This window comes from Neurospora tetrasperma (genome assembly GCF_000213175.1).
Source record: "Neurospora tetrasperma FGSC 2508 unplaced genomic scaffold NEUTE1scaffold_3, whole genome shotgun sequence".
Taxonomy (NCBI): Eukaryota; Fungi; Ascomycota; class Sordariomycetes; order Sordariales; family Sordariaceae; genus Neurospora; species Neurospora tetrasperma.
In genome coordinates this window covers 3,277,410-3,294,131 of record NW_009799101.1, presented here as the reverse complement: position 1 = coordinate 3,294,131, position 16,722 = coordinate 3,277,410, and the positions used below count along the sequence as shown (strand labels likewise).

Sequence of the window (16,722 nt, the reverse complement as noted above, 5' to 3'; positions counted from 1 at the left end):
TGGGCCCAAAGGGCGCTTGTTTCACACCATCGACTCCCAGGTTGCATCTAACCTGGGTTTGGTAATTTCTCCTCCTCGAGTTGGGCGCACAAGCACGCTGCTGAGTCCGAGCGCAGAGTGATAATGTTTGTCTGGTGGTGGACATGGCAACACTAGACTAAACCAGCCTCCAAGTCCTGCAGGACAGTCTGTGTGAAATCGGTAAAATCAGCGGAAATGCCGGTTCCTGCGTCCCCTAATGATTCTGCAATGTTAGCGTGCATATTTGCGGGGTCATGTTGCATTGTGCCCCTTTTTCGTCTCTGGGGACTTGTTCTCTTCTGGACACGCGATGGCATGCTAGAACATGCCTCAATTCATGCGATATGGACGCAGGCACCACAGGCACGGCAGGTACGCAGACAGAGCAGACAGGGTTCGCCAGGACCAACATAGATCCGATTGGCCGTCGTGGTGGACGGGGAGACGTGGGGGACAACTGGAGGTTGCCCTGGATGCTGTCCCGGCTGACGTTGCAGAGGTGCGCTTCTTGCGACCGAAGAGCCTCTGTTTCAAGATCTGAGCTCCCGCTTCGTCGACCTCACCGGCGTTATTGTTTCTGTTTCAGGACCTGCCTTGGCACCTGCTATCACGTACCGTGCGCTTCGCTGGAACGCCGTCCAGATCAACCATGTTCTTGAACATGATCTCCCTAGGACGAAGGTAAGACAGATGAGGAGCAAGTGAGAAGTGAGAAAGCGGACTGAGGGGAATGATCCGAACAAAAGTGCCGAAGCGATATCCAGGTGATGCTGACATTGGCTGGTCGAGGAATGACATTGTTGACCTGCTGAGGCAAGAGATCAGAAAGCAATCCAGTTCGGCATCCAGGGAGAGACTCCGCGCTGTCGTCGTGATCGATGTGTCCAAGACAAAGTCTGAAGACCAAACGGACTCACATTCCATTTCCTTCCTTTCCTCCGATTCTTGATTGATGGCTCCTCATTCTTTTTGCTGAGTGTGGCAGGGAAGGAGCTTCCTAACGTGTACTTCGTTGCAAACGAAACACTCTTCGACCCTCAGCTACTTTCTGCGGTACACCTGGAAGGCTTTGCCGGTGTTGCATTACCTAGAGGTAGGTACATACCTTATCTGCCACTTGCTCCTTCCATGTCTGCTGTAGGTGAGAGTGACGGTTAAGAACGGAACTTACCTTCCTTCCACTTGGGCCAGTGACATTTTGCTGCCTGCCCCCCTGTTGTCAGTTTGTTCCCATGCTGAACCCGCTTTAAACTTGGAGGGACGTCATTGCGCCAAAGGCACCTCGTAGGCCGCCCGTTCGATCCCGTCCCAAATCCAACATCAACACCTCCATAATACGCATCGTGATGTTTTGTGGACTTTCAGAACCAGCCACATCATTGAGTACAATAGATTCAAAATAATTTGACGCCTCAGTAGCTTGCTGTTCCCCTCTTCGCGCGGGGTATGTCATGTCAATGTGCCACTAAATCCACCAGATTGTACAGATCCCGTTCTGCATAACTGTAGATCCGCCCGGTACCTGCATCTGGCTGCACTAATCCCGCTTTTTTGCCGCTGGCATGGCCGAATCACAACCGTCACCAGAGACTCACAGCCAACAGATTGACGTGCGGCGCAAAACCACCAGCGGTTTTTTTTTTCTTTCCCCTCTTTGTGCTGGGCCTTCGTTCTCTGCAGGAGCACTGGGGCCTGCGACCGCTTTTGTCGGCCCCCTCAAAGTATGTGATGCTATTCTTGGACTTTGAGACGTAGTCACCCGGCGACTGGCCGTAGAGGGAAACCAACAACCGAGGCCCCAGATGCCACTGTTTACTGCGTTTATGGTAGTGTCACCATCGAAGAGACTATATCTCTGAAACGTCCTAGCAACCAAAGCTTGGCTTGCAGGGTGTCTCAACCTTAAGTCGTAGACGGGAAGCCCGCAACATAACTGCGCGTGACCTGGGAAGACGGCACTTGATAGTGTTTCTCCTGAATATTGTCAATATCGTCAGTGGGTATTCTGGCGAATGACAAATCGTACCGTTGGCTAGCTGCGCCCTGAAAAGGGCCATACAGTATTGCTCAGATAGGCGTGCCATAGATATTCTGATACAGGCACTCTCGTGTTTCGGAATATGTTGGTCATCACATCGTGGAGATCCGTCCAAACAGCAAGGGCACATCCCCCACTCCTCCCTACAGTAGGCCTAGCGGTTCCATCCTATCCGTGGCCATCGGCTGCCGGCCCGTAGTCAGGTCCCGAGAAGCTCAGACCTAGCCGGGCAGAGCTTTGTTCCCAGGTCATGGTGTCGGCATAGCTCTTATGCATTGTACGAAGGAGAGCATCAGCAGCCAGGTTCGTTTGCCTGACACTTTTGGGGAAAAAATATAAAAAAAAATTGAATGGGGTACTGGCAGAGTCTAGACAGAAGAAATCAACTTGATCTCTTACTCTGACGGTTGAGTTGGTTTGGGAACGGGCGACTAGGTTTTCAGCTGGGTGCCTGGCTTGCATTCTTGCCTGACCCAGCATTGTCGGTTAACCCACTTGCAGTCCAGATGAGAGGAAGGGTGTAAGTTGATCAAATCGAAAAATCTCCATCCAGCACTTCCCACCTCTTTAGTGGGGTTTACCAGCTGCGCAATGACACCAGTCATTCCTGGTGATCCGAGGCTCTTAAGAGGAAAACACCCTAATGGGAGATCAAAAGCACCGCCCCAAATATCACCCAGATCGCATCTCCTGTGCAGTCTACTGACTGGCCGAGGGCGGAAAGGGTGCGGTTCATGGTTGCGCCCGAGGTGCGCTCGTCGACTTCTCAGTGAGCGCATGGGACGCTTGCTGGACGCTGTGCCGGGAAAAATTGGAACTTGGCGCCGACAAAAAGTCAGACCCCTGCTTGCCCTTCTCCCCCAGAGCTATTTCTGAAGCATGTTTCAGACTTTTGACTGGGTGGCATGGGCAGCATGGCTGGGATCACTGTTCAGCACGACCCCTCTGCAATGGTCGAAGACACTTCGCGGCAACACTATTATTGGCCTGAGCAAACCTTGGATTCTGGACATCCACCCAACACAGGAGAGCAATGACGAGATCCAGTCAGGCCGTTGAAGTGCCTAGAAGCCTAAAGCGCATGTTCTTTTCTTTTTCTTTTCTTTTTTCTTTTCTTTTCTTAGGTTTTGGGTTGTGGGAGATGACCTCAGTATGTAGTACCGTAAGACTCGTCACGGTATGAGAACCAGACTGAGCTCAGTGTGCGGTGGTAGCAGAGAGTAACAAGCTAAGAAGTTGAACGATATCGTCCCATGGCGAATCCAGTGCAACAATTGGAAAAGCGTGAATAGAGACATTCGATGAACATGGAGGTAGGTCTTAGACAGACCGAGGAGGACACAGAGGGAGAAGAGAACCGAATCCAATATCATGATTCCCTCTGCTCTGTGCGACGCCAAGTGCCTGCGCCGCTCGAGCACTTTGCCGCTTGGGTGCTTCCAGATTGAACGAGGCCACCGAATTCGCCTCCTAACCAGGAACTGAGTGGTTGTGTCGACTGTGTTGCCATATCAATCAGCCGCGGACACGCAACGTACGAGTCGTCGGGAGCCTGTGGTTCAGTTCGTTACTTCCAAGTGTCGGGCTGGTTGCATACAACGGACAACTTTCGGTTTTGGTGTAAAAAGACGGAGTTTGAGAGGTGATGTCGTTCTGGTTTTCCTTGGATACCCGTATCTTGGTACATATGCTGTAGGCAGTGAGAAATGCTATGCACTTTCCCACTGGGTACTTCTACACTAGCAGGTGCTTAGACGCACTTGCATGCACAGCAGACACCACGTTCCTGCCCGGGCCCGTCCATCGACCCGCTTACAACCCTTTGGGATTCAAAAGATCGAAAGAGATCGATGGAGAAGTGCACGACTCTCCGAGATGATCATATCGTACGTTGTTCGCGAATCTCCACCTTCCTGCCGATGGATAGCAATCAGAAAAGAGCCGAACCGCGGAAGCTTTCATGCCCCGATCGAGATTTCGCGCTCCGGAGTCGAACGAAAGCTACCCCTGGGCCGGCAAAGATCCAGATCCCAACGTCCAGCCCCACCCATACCTCTATCCGGCATTGAGGTGGCCCGTGCTGTTGATGGCCATTAGCACATTCGGCACTGTCCAGATAGCTTCAATCCCATCGATTGAAACCACATCAAGTGTCCGTACATGACGACACTGCCCGTCGTTGAAAGTGTCAAATGATTGCAACTTTCTGCATTGCTCTGGTTATCTACTCTGTTTTGCGCTCATTCGGACAGCCCGAATGTTTTTCTGCGATGATTTGAAGTCCGACAAATGATACCCTGCTCTCCATGCCAACAGATAAAACAGCAATGCCTATGCGTACTGTGGCATTGTAAGATCCTTGGTACTTAGCACATGGTTCGGAGGGGGTCCTATAAGATGCCTGCCGTACCCTCAACTCATTTCCGAGAACGCGGAAATTGTGGTGGTTCACGAACATGGAAGAGAGAACTTCCCCTGAGGAATCCTCGGGTATGTTTGCCCTCCAATCAGTTTGCACTTGATTCGAAAGACTGGATCACTACTCCGGAAACTTTGTAGACAAACGCGTAAATAAGCTGCGACGAGCCTATAACTAGACAAGTATAACCAGAACTAGTCTTGCAAACGGAATGACCTTTTAGTTATTCGCATCTCTGTTCACCATGTAATCACGATATTCTCACTAGCTTCCTTTTCCTCTCATCAGAGTATCGTAGACGGGCATACTTAGAGATAGCAGATCAGATGGAGAAACCAAATACAATTTTTCACGCCATGCAGCGGGTAAGGCACTCGTCATCTAAACTATCATTGAGCGGTTCATGCCATATAACCAACAGCAACAACGCAACTTCGTTAAAGCGTCGTCTTTTGCTCCAACTGTAAATGTCTTTAAGCCTTCGTAGTATGTGTCATAATTAATATACTACGCCACTGTTTGCTCTATTCAAGCGTACGCCGTCGGGTGCCGAAGCTGGAGGCTGTTGCCCAGAGCTCTTTGGGCCGAGTCATAAGAGAGAGTCCAGGTTTAGCTCGAAGAGATTCACGTAGGAACAGCACTTAAACAGCCGGTATGGCGGGAAACGGAAAGAAAAGCAGAAAGACAACGGTCCGGTTCAGGCATGCTCATCCCAGCTTGCACCCTGGCGGGCACAAGTAGTGTACGTACTCTCAGGGACAGCCTATCAACAGAGTCGTTTTTTGTGGCTTAATATCCACTCCGGTTAATGCAGCGCTGCTTTAATAAATTCACACCGTAAGACCAGATCATGTCTCTATAGTCACACTCTCCCGCAGCTGCCACCAGAATAACCCACGGACCTTGTCGCGGTTCCGGTCCCTTCGTCCTCCAAGGTGACGATGGATGTGAACCGAAAGTTGCCATCGACCGCCCTCCACTTCAGAGCCTTCTGCTCGAGTGCAGATACGTATAGGTGAGTAGTGATAAATTTGCCGTGCAAAAACTCTGACGTCTACCCCTCCGCTAGGTTCCCCCTCATATCGCGCGCGATATACCTCTAGACACTCGCCATGTTGACCAGGAATGAGTTGTTCCGCGCTTGGACCATGGTGTAGACTACTGGATGTTGGATTCCATTCTGGTACCTTGCCTGAATGTACCTACCATCTCGCTGTAGCTGTGGGCGTTGACAGGTTGGGCCCTTGTCTCCACGCCTCGACGGGTCATTCCTTCCTGTCTGTGCCATACAGGCATCTCATGGCTGATGCCGCGCCATGATAGAACTTGACCCATCCGTCAGTTTCCACGATGCTTCGCACCAACTGCGAGCCCAAGACACTCTTTCGACGCAGTGACAGACAAGATGAATACCTCCATCTAGAGGCCCGTTCTGTCGTCGGGTATCTGTGATTAGGTTGTATTTATTGCCGCATGCCCCAACCGTCGCCTATTGCTGTTAGTGCTGCAACCCGGGCTCATAGCATGGGCAGCTTCGATAGGCTACAACCCTTTTCTGAGCAAAGCATAGCACAGCGAGCCACAGCAATTAGCAGCCATTAGTATCCATCCACTCAGATAGCGCACCCTGGTCTGGCCTTCCCACTCTGGTTGGAGACTTGGACCCCAAGCGAGAGAAAATCATTAAACCCCGTTGTTCGCCCATTCTCCCCCTCTTTGCTCTCCTTCTAGTCGACCACTTTTCTCTTGACAAGTTCCTCTCTTTTCCTTTTCAAGACTTCTCCTTCTCCAACCCTCTTTTTCCCCCCTTTCTGTTTCTGTTGCAGGCGGACCTTCCTACTTCGCACGGCCCTTTCCCCTGCATTACCAGGCACTACCGAGTAGACCTGTCTTGGAGCTGGCTAGCTGCGCACGCACTTTCCCCAAGACGCTCTCTCCTTTTCCCACCCACGAAGCATCGATTCACAAGTCGACCATCCTCCCAAGTTCCCACCAGGGGCCGCCCGCACATACCGCACCCAATCTCCATAACAGCAGCCCCCTCCGCTCGCCGCCGTCCCGTCGCTCCCCCACACATCCTTGGAAAGACCGTCCGTACTCATTCCTTGGGTCAGCACTGTTGCAGTCTAAGCGACCAGACTTTGCCTCTTTCCTCTATCCACCGCCATCACCACCACCACCACCACTACCACACGGAGGAAGCTCAACGTCCCGCTGTTTGATCATCCGGCCATCCTTGGGAGAATCCTGTTGATTGGTTTCGTTTTCGTTCGCACCACCACTGCAAGGAATAAGAAGAAGGGAAACTGTGAGGCTTAATTCACTTCAACCATCACCAATTGTTTCTTGTTCCGTCATTCGACGGTCAGGTCTCCGGCATTTAGGCCCGGCACGCACCCGACTTTCTCACCACGCACCCCGCATATTACCTCCTCCCCCACCGGCCGACCACGACGTCGCCCAACGGCTTACTCGAACAACAACCCCGTCGCGGCTGCTCCCGGCGTGCATTGTCGACGACAACCAAAACCTGCGCACTCCCGCGTGGACGATACATTGTACAAGCAGGTCGGAAACGCCTTTCCCGTCAGTACCCTAGCTGGTTCTGGTTATCTTTTCGCCCTTCTACTACTACATACACTGCCCTCGAGGCCGACAGTCGAGAGGTCTCGCACCTTGATATCATTCGCTTGAGGCGCTTGGGTTGAAGCACATACATTGCATCCTTCCACTGTATCGCGGGCTGGTCTCGGATCACGAAAACGCAAAGGACAAAGACACGACGACGCATACACACGAGAAAGACGATTTCTTACGAGTCGCTTTTCTCCCCCAAAGAAACATACATAGATATACAGAGGCAGCGCCTCCCATTCCCGCTTTCGCACCCCACGACAATCGCTTCATTTGGCGATAGTCTTGCCTCGCCGCCCTTCTGCTCTCTTTGGGTCGCGTTGACGCCACCCACTGCACTATCTATATCACTCCTCGCTTGTGCCACAAGCGACTGCAGATCGAGACATTGTCGTCGGTCCATCGCAACATATAATCACAGACTTCCCGTGAACTACGACGGCACTCGCCGCGACATTCGATTATCAAGGAGGTTTTTGAGCTTGGAATGTATTCTTCGCAGCATGCCAATATGGCTGCCGCTTCGCAAAAACCCGAGACCTTCATGCTGAGCACTGAGGCCCAGCAAGCTCTTCCACATGATGCCCAGGTAGCTCTGCAGCAGGTTGACAACCGTACGTACATGCCATTGGCTCCCCCGATATGCGTGCTTTGCTAACGCCAGCTTTCCTCGCCAATTAGTCAAGTATTTCCTCATTTCCGCGCCCGTCGACTGGCAACCAGACCAATACATCCGGAGGTTCCTTCTACCCACTGGCGAGTATGTGTCTTGTGTGCTATGGAACAACCTCTTCCACATCTCCGGTACCGACATTGTGAGATGTCTGTCGTTCCGATTCCAGGCCTTCGGCCGTCCCGTGAAGAACTCGAAGAAGTTTGAGGAAGGTATCTTCTCGGACTTGCGCAATCTGAAGGCGGGAAGCGATGCCTCCCTCGAGGAGCCCAAGAGCCCTTTCTTGGACTTCCTGTACAAGAATAACTGCATCCGAACGCAGAAGAAGCAAAAGGTGTTCTTCTGGTACAGTGTGCCCCACGACAGGCTCTTCCTTGATGCGCTCGAGAGAGACCTCAAGAGAGAGAAGATGGGCCAGGAAGCGACAACAGTTGCCGTTAGCGAGCCTGCCTTGTCCTTCCAGTACGATTCTTCTCAGTCGCTCTTCGAGTCTCTTACCAAGGCCCAGCAGGCCAACTCGTCCTCTTTTCCGGCCCAGCAACTCGCCTTTCAGTCCCAGTCCACCTCGCCCATCTTGCGCGCCGCCGACTCGATGCCTCCCCCTCAAATGATGCAGCCGATGCCATCGCAGATGATGCAGCCAATGGGGCAGAACATGGGACAGCAAATGTCTCAAACCATGTCCCAGTCAATGGCCCCTTTGTCCGATGGTCTGGAGGCCATGGTCTCTTACGGAGCGATGACCATGGGACCCGCGATGACCTGCCCTCAGCCAATGGTCAAGCGGGAACCCGATTATGGTCGTGTTCAGTATACCCAGAATGGTGTGCCCATCACGCAGGTACACCAGCGACACACTTCCATGCCTGCGTATGGCTTGGAGTGCTCGCCTGCCCCATCGTTCGTCTCGTCGCATTTTGAGGACTATAGCCAGAGAGGACTCTCCTTTGAGCCCTTGACGCCTCCTCACCAGCAAATGGGCGTCATCGGCGAGCCCGCTTATATCGCCAATGAGGAGACCGGTCTCTATACTGCCATTCCCGATCACCTTAACGCTGGTGCCCTCAATGGCATGATGCAGCTTCCGCCATCCAACCTCGCGGCCCCATCATACCCCCGCTCGTACGCGTCTAGCAGCATATCTCAAGACCATGCCAGAGGGTACTCTCCCATGGCCGCCTACACAGTCATCGAGGGGTCACCCACATATAAGCAGAGGAGGAGGCGCTCTTCCATTCCCCCATCAGTTCTGTCTGCCACGACAGCAATTGCCGCGGGTACTCCTGGGTTGTACAAGCCCTCGGATCTGCGGAGGTCCGTGTCTGCCTCTGTCGGTGCCGTGGCCGAGGGTGATGAGTCTGCGGACAACTCTCCCCCTGGGTTGACGTACAGCAACCCTGCCATCAACATGGCCCGCCAGCAGCACCACGAGATGCTCGAGCTTTCGAGGCACGGTACTCCCCTGTCCACCGTCGAGGGCAGCCCTGCGCTCAACCCCATGAATATATCCATGGGTCAGAGCTACGGCCCCCTCAACGATGACGAACTTGTTCCCATGAGCGAGCGACAGATGTCCCAGGGCCACCCCGGCGTAATCCGTCGCGCGCGTTCTGCCACGGTTTCGGAGCTTGGTCCTTATCCTCAGAAGTCGCACTCTTGCCCCATTCCCTCATGCGGTCGTGTCTTCAAGCGTTTGGAGCACCTTAAGAGGTAAGAATGAATAGTTATAGCCCTTTTGATGTCCCATCCTCTTATTGCAATGCTAACCTTTCGACTTTCTTTCCAATCAGACATGTAAGAACACATACACAAGAGAGACCTTACGTCTGTTCATACTGCCAGAAGGCCTTCTCCCGATCAGATAACCTAGCACAGTATGCATTCCCCCTTCCAATTTACCGTACTCCTCAGCACACATCAGTTGCTCATGAGGGACGCATGTCGACATTGATACTGACCGGTATTTCTTTAGGCACAAGCGTACACACGATCGCGGCGACGGTTCTGAGGGTACTTCGAACCTCTCTGGAGAGGAGGAAGAGGAGTACTCTTCGCCAACATCTGAGGGTGGCTACGTCCACGCCTCAGGAGCACCCAGCAATGGCAACAGCTCAACACCCCAGTCAACCATGTACAACAACCTCCAGACTTTGAGCATGCCCATGACAATAAGCGAGCCCCAGCCGATTAACACAGGCGAGATGATGCGAAACGAGCTAGATTTTTAGGATTTGAGCAGTTTTCTGGGCAAGAACTGACTATGTATGTGTGTTGTTTGTACAATCAAAACCACCGGTGGTCATGACGGAGCGTTTCATGTTTGGCTTTGGTCTGTTTTTGTTATATATCCGGATGGGCTTGGGGGATTAGGTCTGTCAACATCACGGCTTATGAATCTACCTTGTGTCAATAAAGGCGTAAGACTAGATTTTCTCATTTATTACTTCTTGTTTCTCTGGTCGGATGGCTATCCATGATCAAAGTGGGAAGGGGTCCTTTGCAGGTTCAGTAGAAAAACCTCAACAAAGACCTTGCATTTTGTTGTCATTTTATTATTCCAACCTTTGTCTCGATTGAGACTTTTCACTTTTTGTTTTTATTTCCCTTTGTGTCATGCCTCTTAGTCATGAGAAACATGACACTTGGAAACATGAATATGAACGAACATTTGTTGTCCGCATGCTTGACCGCTTATTTAGGCGTGATGTATTTTATGAAAGGACGAACTCGATACCTGTCGTGATAGAGGCTTGGTAGAAATAAGCGAGCTCACCTTCGGGCCGCGCTGCAGAGAGCTGAGTTCATGGATAGCTTGTCGCTTCTCGAACAATACGTCGAAGAGAAAGCAAAATTTCTGGAGGCTATACAATAGGTTGAGGGTATGGAGAGCATCACCCATCAGACAATGGACACGGTACACCGGCGGGACGGGCCGAAACGTGTGTGCTGTGCTGGTGTTTCTTTTGTGCTAAGTTGGACGGGCATGGGCGGGTGGAAGATGGGATAAAGAGCTGCAGTGAAGTACGCATGTGAAAGGTACGTGACGGAAGACGGTACGACGGGGGTTGAGCAACAGTACTATAAATGGTTACAAAGTGGTAACTAGTTCTCTGGAAGCTGTTAGTGATGTATATGTTGAGGGTTAGTACTCGGTTGAGGATGTATCGGTAATCCAGGTTCGCATAAGAGCCCTCTGTTGTGCGTCGGTTCATTGTCGAGGTCTCAACCGTGTCTACCATATCCAACCGACGAATATCAACACTCGAACTGACATCTTCAGATGATATGTTCATTGTTGTCCCAATTTACACGACAAATTGATATTCTTGACGATTTTCCAATGTTGACGATGGTTTTACGTCGGAATACATCCAATCAAGGAAGAGCATAAAGATAAAGAATATCGGGGGGCACGAGCATATATGTCCGTCAAACCAATGCCGGACACTCAAATACAGCTTAACAACCGCGCCCGATGCTGCGCTCAAATTCCTGGTATACCATTTGCATATGCAGCTCATGCTGCAGAAAATTATTCTTCGGATCATGCACACCGACCTTCGCTTGAATGGGGATGTGTACATATGTCCGCTTGAATATTCTTTCCTCCGCAAGCCCGCATCTGCATCTATCTAATATTCGACCAACGCATAGCTTTCAAGTTTCTCCTTGTAAGTATATTTTTCTACTTAAGGAGTGTTGTAACCTTTTGTCTTCCTCTCTTACCTTCCCCTTTGCAAAAACAAATAAAACCAGGACCAGAACAATTTGGAATTCCATCGTGTAAGTATATGTGTGTCCAATCAACAAAGAGCTGAACCTTAACTGACTCCCTCATTACCTAAAAGTTTCTCAACCTGCTCCAGCAATAACCATCAATACCGGCATCACCAACCGCACCGTTATCGCCACGGCAAAAATGCCCTTCATACGCCCCGTCGAGATCCGCTTCTTCCCCCGCCTTCCCCGAGTCTCCCCTTGTTTCATCCTCTGGGGTTTCTTATTCTCAGTTTTGTTGACTACCTCTCTAGTCTCCTTATTTTTTCCCTTCCTCTTTGAATGTGTCACTACTCCCAACAACACCCAGGATGACATCAAGCCCTCTGAAGGACCCGAATTCGACGAATTCGACCGCATCGCCCACATCGCCGCCGGTAACGAAATCGCTGATCCCATTAATTTCGCCCACGTCCAGCACAGCCATGTCCTTGCCTCCCCTACTATCGCTGCATCGTCGACGACGACTTCCACTTCCACCTCGGCACTCAAAGCCCTCATCACCCGCTTGCCCCGCTCCCCACGGGCCCTCCTCCACCGCCGCCAAAACCCCGAAGACCGCCTCGACGAGGACGGCTTTCCGCATTTCGGCGACGACGTCGCTGAATCTCGGATCTCCAAGAACGTCAACGTTTACGGCCAACCGATCCAGACGGTACGTCTAGACGACGTCCGCCCGTTTCCCATGGGCACAGAGAATGAGATCCCGGGAGTGTTTGCGGCTTGTGCGCAACCTTGCATGAAAAAGGCCGTGGAGCTGAACACAGATTGCGAAGATCCGCTGGATCTGGAGTGCACGTGCCGGCCCGAGGTGAGGGCGGTGATTGAGGCGGCGAGTGATGAGTGTTGTTGGCAGGCTTGTGATGATGGGACGCCGGAGCCTTAGTGAGTTGTTCTTTTCTCTCTCTCTCCCCCCCTTTTTTTTCTTCCTCTCTTACAGATTCTTTTCTTCTTCCTCTTCTCTTTTTCTTTACCCTTTCTCTCTCTCTCTTCCTCTTTATTTTTTCTTTCTTTCTAGCAGTCATGATATCGTGAACGTGGAACTAACCCACGTTAACAGCTGGCGCCCATGCTGGCACGAAGAAGATCCGTTGCATTATTAAATTGGCCTGTCGTGGTCTCCAAATCCATCGTCGTCGTCGTCGTCCTGTTCAAGACTCTCTCGTACTCAAAGAAAAGAAGACTGCCCGTCAACGAACGATCAAAACAACACAGACGACGAAGAACCACGACCGCAGTAGAACTTGATGAGGTGACAACCTAACCTTACCATTTCCCCCCTTTTTTTCCTTTATTAGCTTCAAATCCCCAACATAGGAGGAAATACACACACCTCATGAAGAAACCTTGTCACAGTTCCAGATTGCCACTTCGAAACAAGGAGAGATGGAAACGTAGATAAATTGAAAGGAAGGCAAAACAAACGACCAGAGACCAAAAAACAATCTCAGACTCTCAAATAAAGAGTATATAAAAGAGTATATATACATACCATCGCTATCAAGAAGCTGGCCATGATGTTAACTACTCTGGTACAACATAGGGAGACATACAACAACTTCTCCGGTCCGGCGAGCCAGCCAGCAAGATCCTGACGATGATGGTATTTGTACAAGAGGTTGGAGGGTACGTCTGGTGTGTACACGAATAGTTTGGAGGACACTACGTATCTGGACGTCGTGTTTGGAACTAGGCCAAACGGAACTGATGATGTGGATTGGAAAGGTACACGGGACGTGTTATGGTACGGGTTGGTTTGATTCTGGTTATGTTATGTGGGATGGCAAGGTAGAGGAAATGTAATTTGGAATGATCAGAGCAAGTACCATCAGCTCGCTTGCCTACTCTAGTGTCAAGGGAACAAGAAATAACCATCATGTTGTGCAAATGGATTACAATATATACGGGTCGGCCAGTCAGTATACTTTTACGTCTACTGTTTCGATACCATCATGATTGTTATCCTCAAGGTGCTGTGAACGTACAATGTGTTTTCCTAGAAAATCTCTCCAATCATACATCCATCTGGATCAGGTCGAACAGAGAGGACATGGACTTCAAGTTATATTCAACGAGCAGTCCCTCTCATACCACGACGGACAAAATGCACTGGAAGTAAACATTCGAATATATAATATAAAGCGGTCAAAGCCCAAAGGCTGTTCCTACGTAATCGTAAGAATTACGCAAAAAATAAAGAACTTGATCTTTTGAAAACTTTTCAGCCAATTCGCTTTTCCCTTCCTTCCCTACTTTTTCCTTGTTTTTTCTTCTTCCTTTTGTCCATCCATCACCACCTCACAACCCCACAAACACCATCGCACCACTCACCAACAACCCCCAAGCCATTCCCATACCCACATTCAACTCACCCGCCGCCCCATTCACATATATCCCCCCTTCAGAACCAGTAAGCCCGCTCGTGGCCTCCACAGGATTTTCCACAGCCTTCGCGCCCGGCACCCCCCCTTTGCCCTTCTTAATCTCCTTCAGGTCCGTCGCCGTGGCATTAAACCTCGTCTGCGCCATCGAGATCTCGTTGTTGTCCAAATCAAACACAACATACGCGCTGCGCAAGAACGTGTCGCCCAAGGTGTTTGCTCCCGTGCCATTACGTTCTTGGATGCCAAAGATGCAGGCGTCTGTGACGCCGTCCGGCATGCGTGGGAGTTTTCCGTGGAAGGTCCGGTTGATGATGAGCTCGTTCATGGGCACGGCGATCTGAAGCGGGGAGGAGAAGGAGAACATGACAGATTGCGATGAGGACATGAGATGGCAGGGCGCGTAGCCATCTACTTTGCCGTCGGGGTCTGTTATGTATTCGATACCAATCGCGTCGTAGAGCGGTTTGATGAGCTCACTGGGGAGATAACTGAGGGTTGAGCCGGTGTCCAATAGAACGGCGAGGGCGAGGTTGTCTTTGGAGATCTGGGTGGTGTTATCACCGTTGCCCTTGTCGCTGGAGGAGGACTGGGACTGAGATAGAGACATGCCGGTCATGGTGACCATGAAGTTCTTGTACGTGCCCTTTTCGGGGGTTTGAACGGGTAGGGTGAGCAGGTCGCCCTCGTACTTGGCGGCGTCGACGCCGCCGAAGAGGATGGTACCCGTGGGGGCATCGAGGTCATTGAGCCAGATGGAGTAGGCGTTGGAGTTGATCAAGCCGTCGGCGACCATTTGCGCCGGAAGGTTGTTATAGGCTGGCAACCCGGCACGGGTTTGCACTTCGCTCAGGGCGTACCCTATACCGAGCAGTCCCTGCGCGTTAGTTGAAGAGTAGCCAATGCCAAATTGCAGCCGGTTCAGTTTGGTGTTGCCGATTGTGAAGGTATCGGAGGCATAGTCCCCTCTGGCGCCAGACCCATCCACATACTTGATGTCGAAATGATTGCTGATGTACTCATAAGTAGACGAGTCATTAGCTAGGTAGGTGCCGGAGTATTCGCACGGTTTGTCTTCATTTTGACAAAGAATCGAACTGGGAGAATTCACCCAAGTATCACTTGAGCCTGTGTCGAGGTGTAGTGAAAGATTCCTTCCGGGCGTACCAATGGTCACATTGACATAGTATCCACCTATCTGAACCGTAGTATTAGCCAAGTATTCAAGCAAAGTATTAGAAGGGTAAATCATACGACGTTGTCTAATGCGACTTCATTCATTCCTCTTCTTTGTAGACTGTCTCGGGCAGCGGGTTTTGGGACTGACAATCGTTCCGTCTGCAGACTGACCATCTTTGGGGCACCTGCATCTTGCGTTTGTCGAATGGCGAAGGCTTCCGTTGTTGAAAGAAGGGATGCCGTCAAGATCCATTCCCATATCGTCGTTCTCCTCATCCTTTTTTTCTGTTTTTTTTTCTTCTTTTCTTTTCTTTTCTTTTCTCTTCTGATCTGTTTGTTTAGAAGAACAGTATCGACGATCTCAAGAATCCAACAAAGCCCTCTGATACTATACCCTCTATATATGTAGATGATAATACAATACAGTAAACCAAAAAGGATTTGTGACGAACGAAAGAAGGAAGCTGGCAAGCAAATGTTCAGAAATCAGCTGCGTGATCGGGTAGGCAGTGCAAATAAAAAAAAATAAAAGAAGAATGCGAATGTATCTGACAACACTCGGATAATCGTGATGCAAGACTGAGTGAGCTCTTCAACGTAGGCCAAGGATTTGGTTACGTCCAATAGGAACCAAACCACAAGAAACCCAGGCAGACCTTGGTCAAGTTAAGAGTGTAAGTGGCACGTAGGGTACACAAGACAGTTCCAAAGATCGTACTGTCTAAGTGACAACCAACACCTCGTCCCTGCGTTGCGTGACCGAATTAGTATAAGAAAAAGAAGAGAAGGTAAAGGCCTAGCAAGTAAACAAAAAGAAAGCTGTGACAACTATATCAGATGAGAAGGGAAGCCACATGGACACTTTTTGTCCCATGTGGGCGAAAATGATGGGATGACAGAAGTATGATAGTGAAAACGAAAAATCTACCGGAGATAGAGGTAGATGTAGAGATGAGGCAAAGCCGGGCACAGTCAACAGGCTAGAACGGGGGTCATTCTTGGAGGCAAGAGGATAGGCGGGAGGGGTATTGGAGAAGAGAAAGGCTCCACGAAGTTCCGGCCCCCTACGCGTATGGGATCCATCGACAGGGGCTGGGACAGACTGAAAAATGGATGAATGATGTGAACGGCCTTGGGGCAAAAATAAAGGCAATGAGGAAATCAATCATAAGAGTCGCCAAAAGGAAGTACCTCCAAGTAGTTAATGTGAAGGTTAAGAGCTTGGCTTGTCCATATCTGGAGAAGGTTTGGCGTTTAAGAAAAGAAGATATGATGGAGCTTTTCCTGCCACACAAGGCCTGGTTCGGACTCGTGGCGCATCGACGTCGAGAAGGCTGCACGAGAAACGGGAGACAGGCCCCGATGAAGGCTGTGTATGTAGATTAGACCGATCCTGGGCGTCTTCGGCGGCGGCAAAGGCATGATGCGTAGCCTCGTGTACGCAGAAGGCAAAGCAAGGATCCAGTGGACATGAACCGGGTGCACCTAGGTAGTGCTGCGGAAACGTAAGCCGTTGGGACGAGGCTGATGTATTACACAATCTGCAAACTGTGCAACTGAACGTGATTCTGTTCCAGATGTATCTTGACGACGAGAAACG

At 50.7% G+C, this 16,722-nt stretch overlaps 4 protein-coding genes across 4 annotated transcripts; 2 read left to right on the top strand and 2 right to left on the bottom strand.

Annotated features, from left to right (window-relative positions):
• Positions 1-47: 47 nt before the first annotated feature.
• Positions 48-1,218, bottom strand: NEUTE1DRAFT_100921 (uncharacterized protein; the record flags this gene model as incomplete). Its single annotated transcript, XM_009852812.1, has 4 exons — positions 48-100; positions 164-188; positions 637-877; positions 1,193-1,218. 4 exons carry the CDS (start codon positions 1,216-1,218, stop codon positions 48-50), a joined length of 345 nt encoding a protein of 114 aa, XP_009851114.1.
• Positions 1,219-7,553: 6,335 nt separating this feature from the next.
• NEUTE1DRAFT_63506 (uncharacterized protein) lies at positions 7,554-10,564 on the top strand (the record flags this gene model as incomplete). Its single annotated transcript, XM_009852811.1, has 4 exons — positions 7,554-7,726; positions 7,794-9,495; positions 9,576-9,659; positions 9,758-10,564. The coding sequence occupies 4 exons, from the start codon at positions 7,600-7,602 to the stop codon at positions 10,011-10,013; spliced, it is 2,169 nt and encodes a 722-aa protein (XP_009851113.1).
• A 1,140-nt stretch (positions 10,565-11,704) lies between these two features.
• NEUTE1DRAFT_42746 (uncharacterized protein) lies at positions 11,705-12,665 on the top strand (the record flags this gene model as incomplete). Its single annotated transcript, XM_009852024.1, has 3 exons — positions 11,705-11,939; positions 12,057-12,447; positions 12,623-12,665. 3 exons carry the CDS (start codon positions 11,705-11,707, stop codon positions 12,663-12,665), a joined length of 669 nt encoding a protein of 222 aa, XP_009850326.1.
• A 1,195-nt stretch (positions 12,666-13,860) lies between these two features.
• On the bottom strand, positions 13,861-15,375 carry NEUTE1DRAFT_100918 (uncharacterized protein; the record flags this gene model as incomplete). Its single annotated transcript, XM_009852810.1, has 2 exons — positions 13,861-15,137; positions 15,294-15,375. 2 exons carry the CDS (start codon positions 15,373-15,375, stop codon positions 13,861-13,863), a joined length of 1,359 nt encoding a protein of 452 aa, XP_009851112.1.
• Between the last annotated feature and the right edge of the window lie 1,347 nt (positions 15,376-16,722).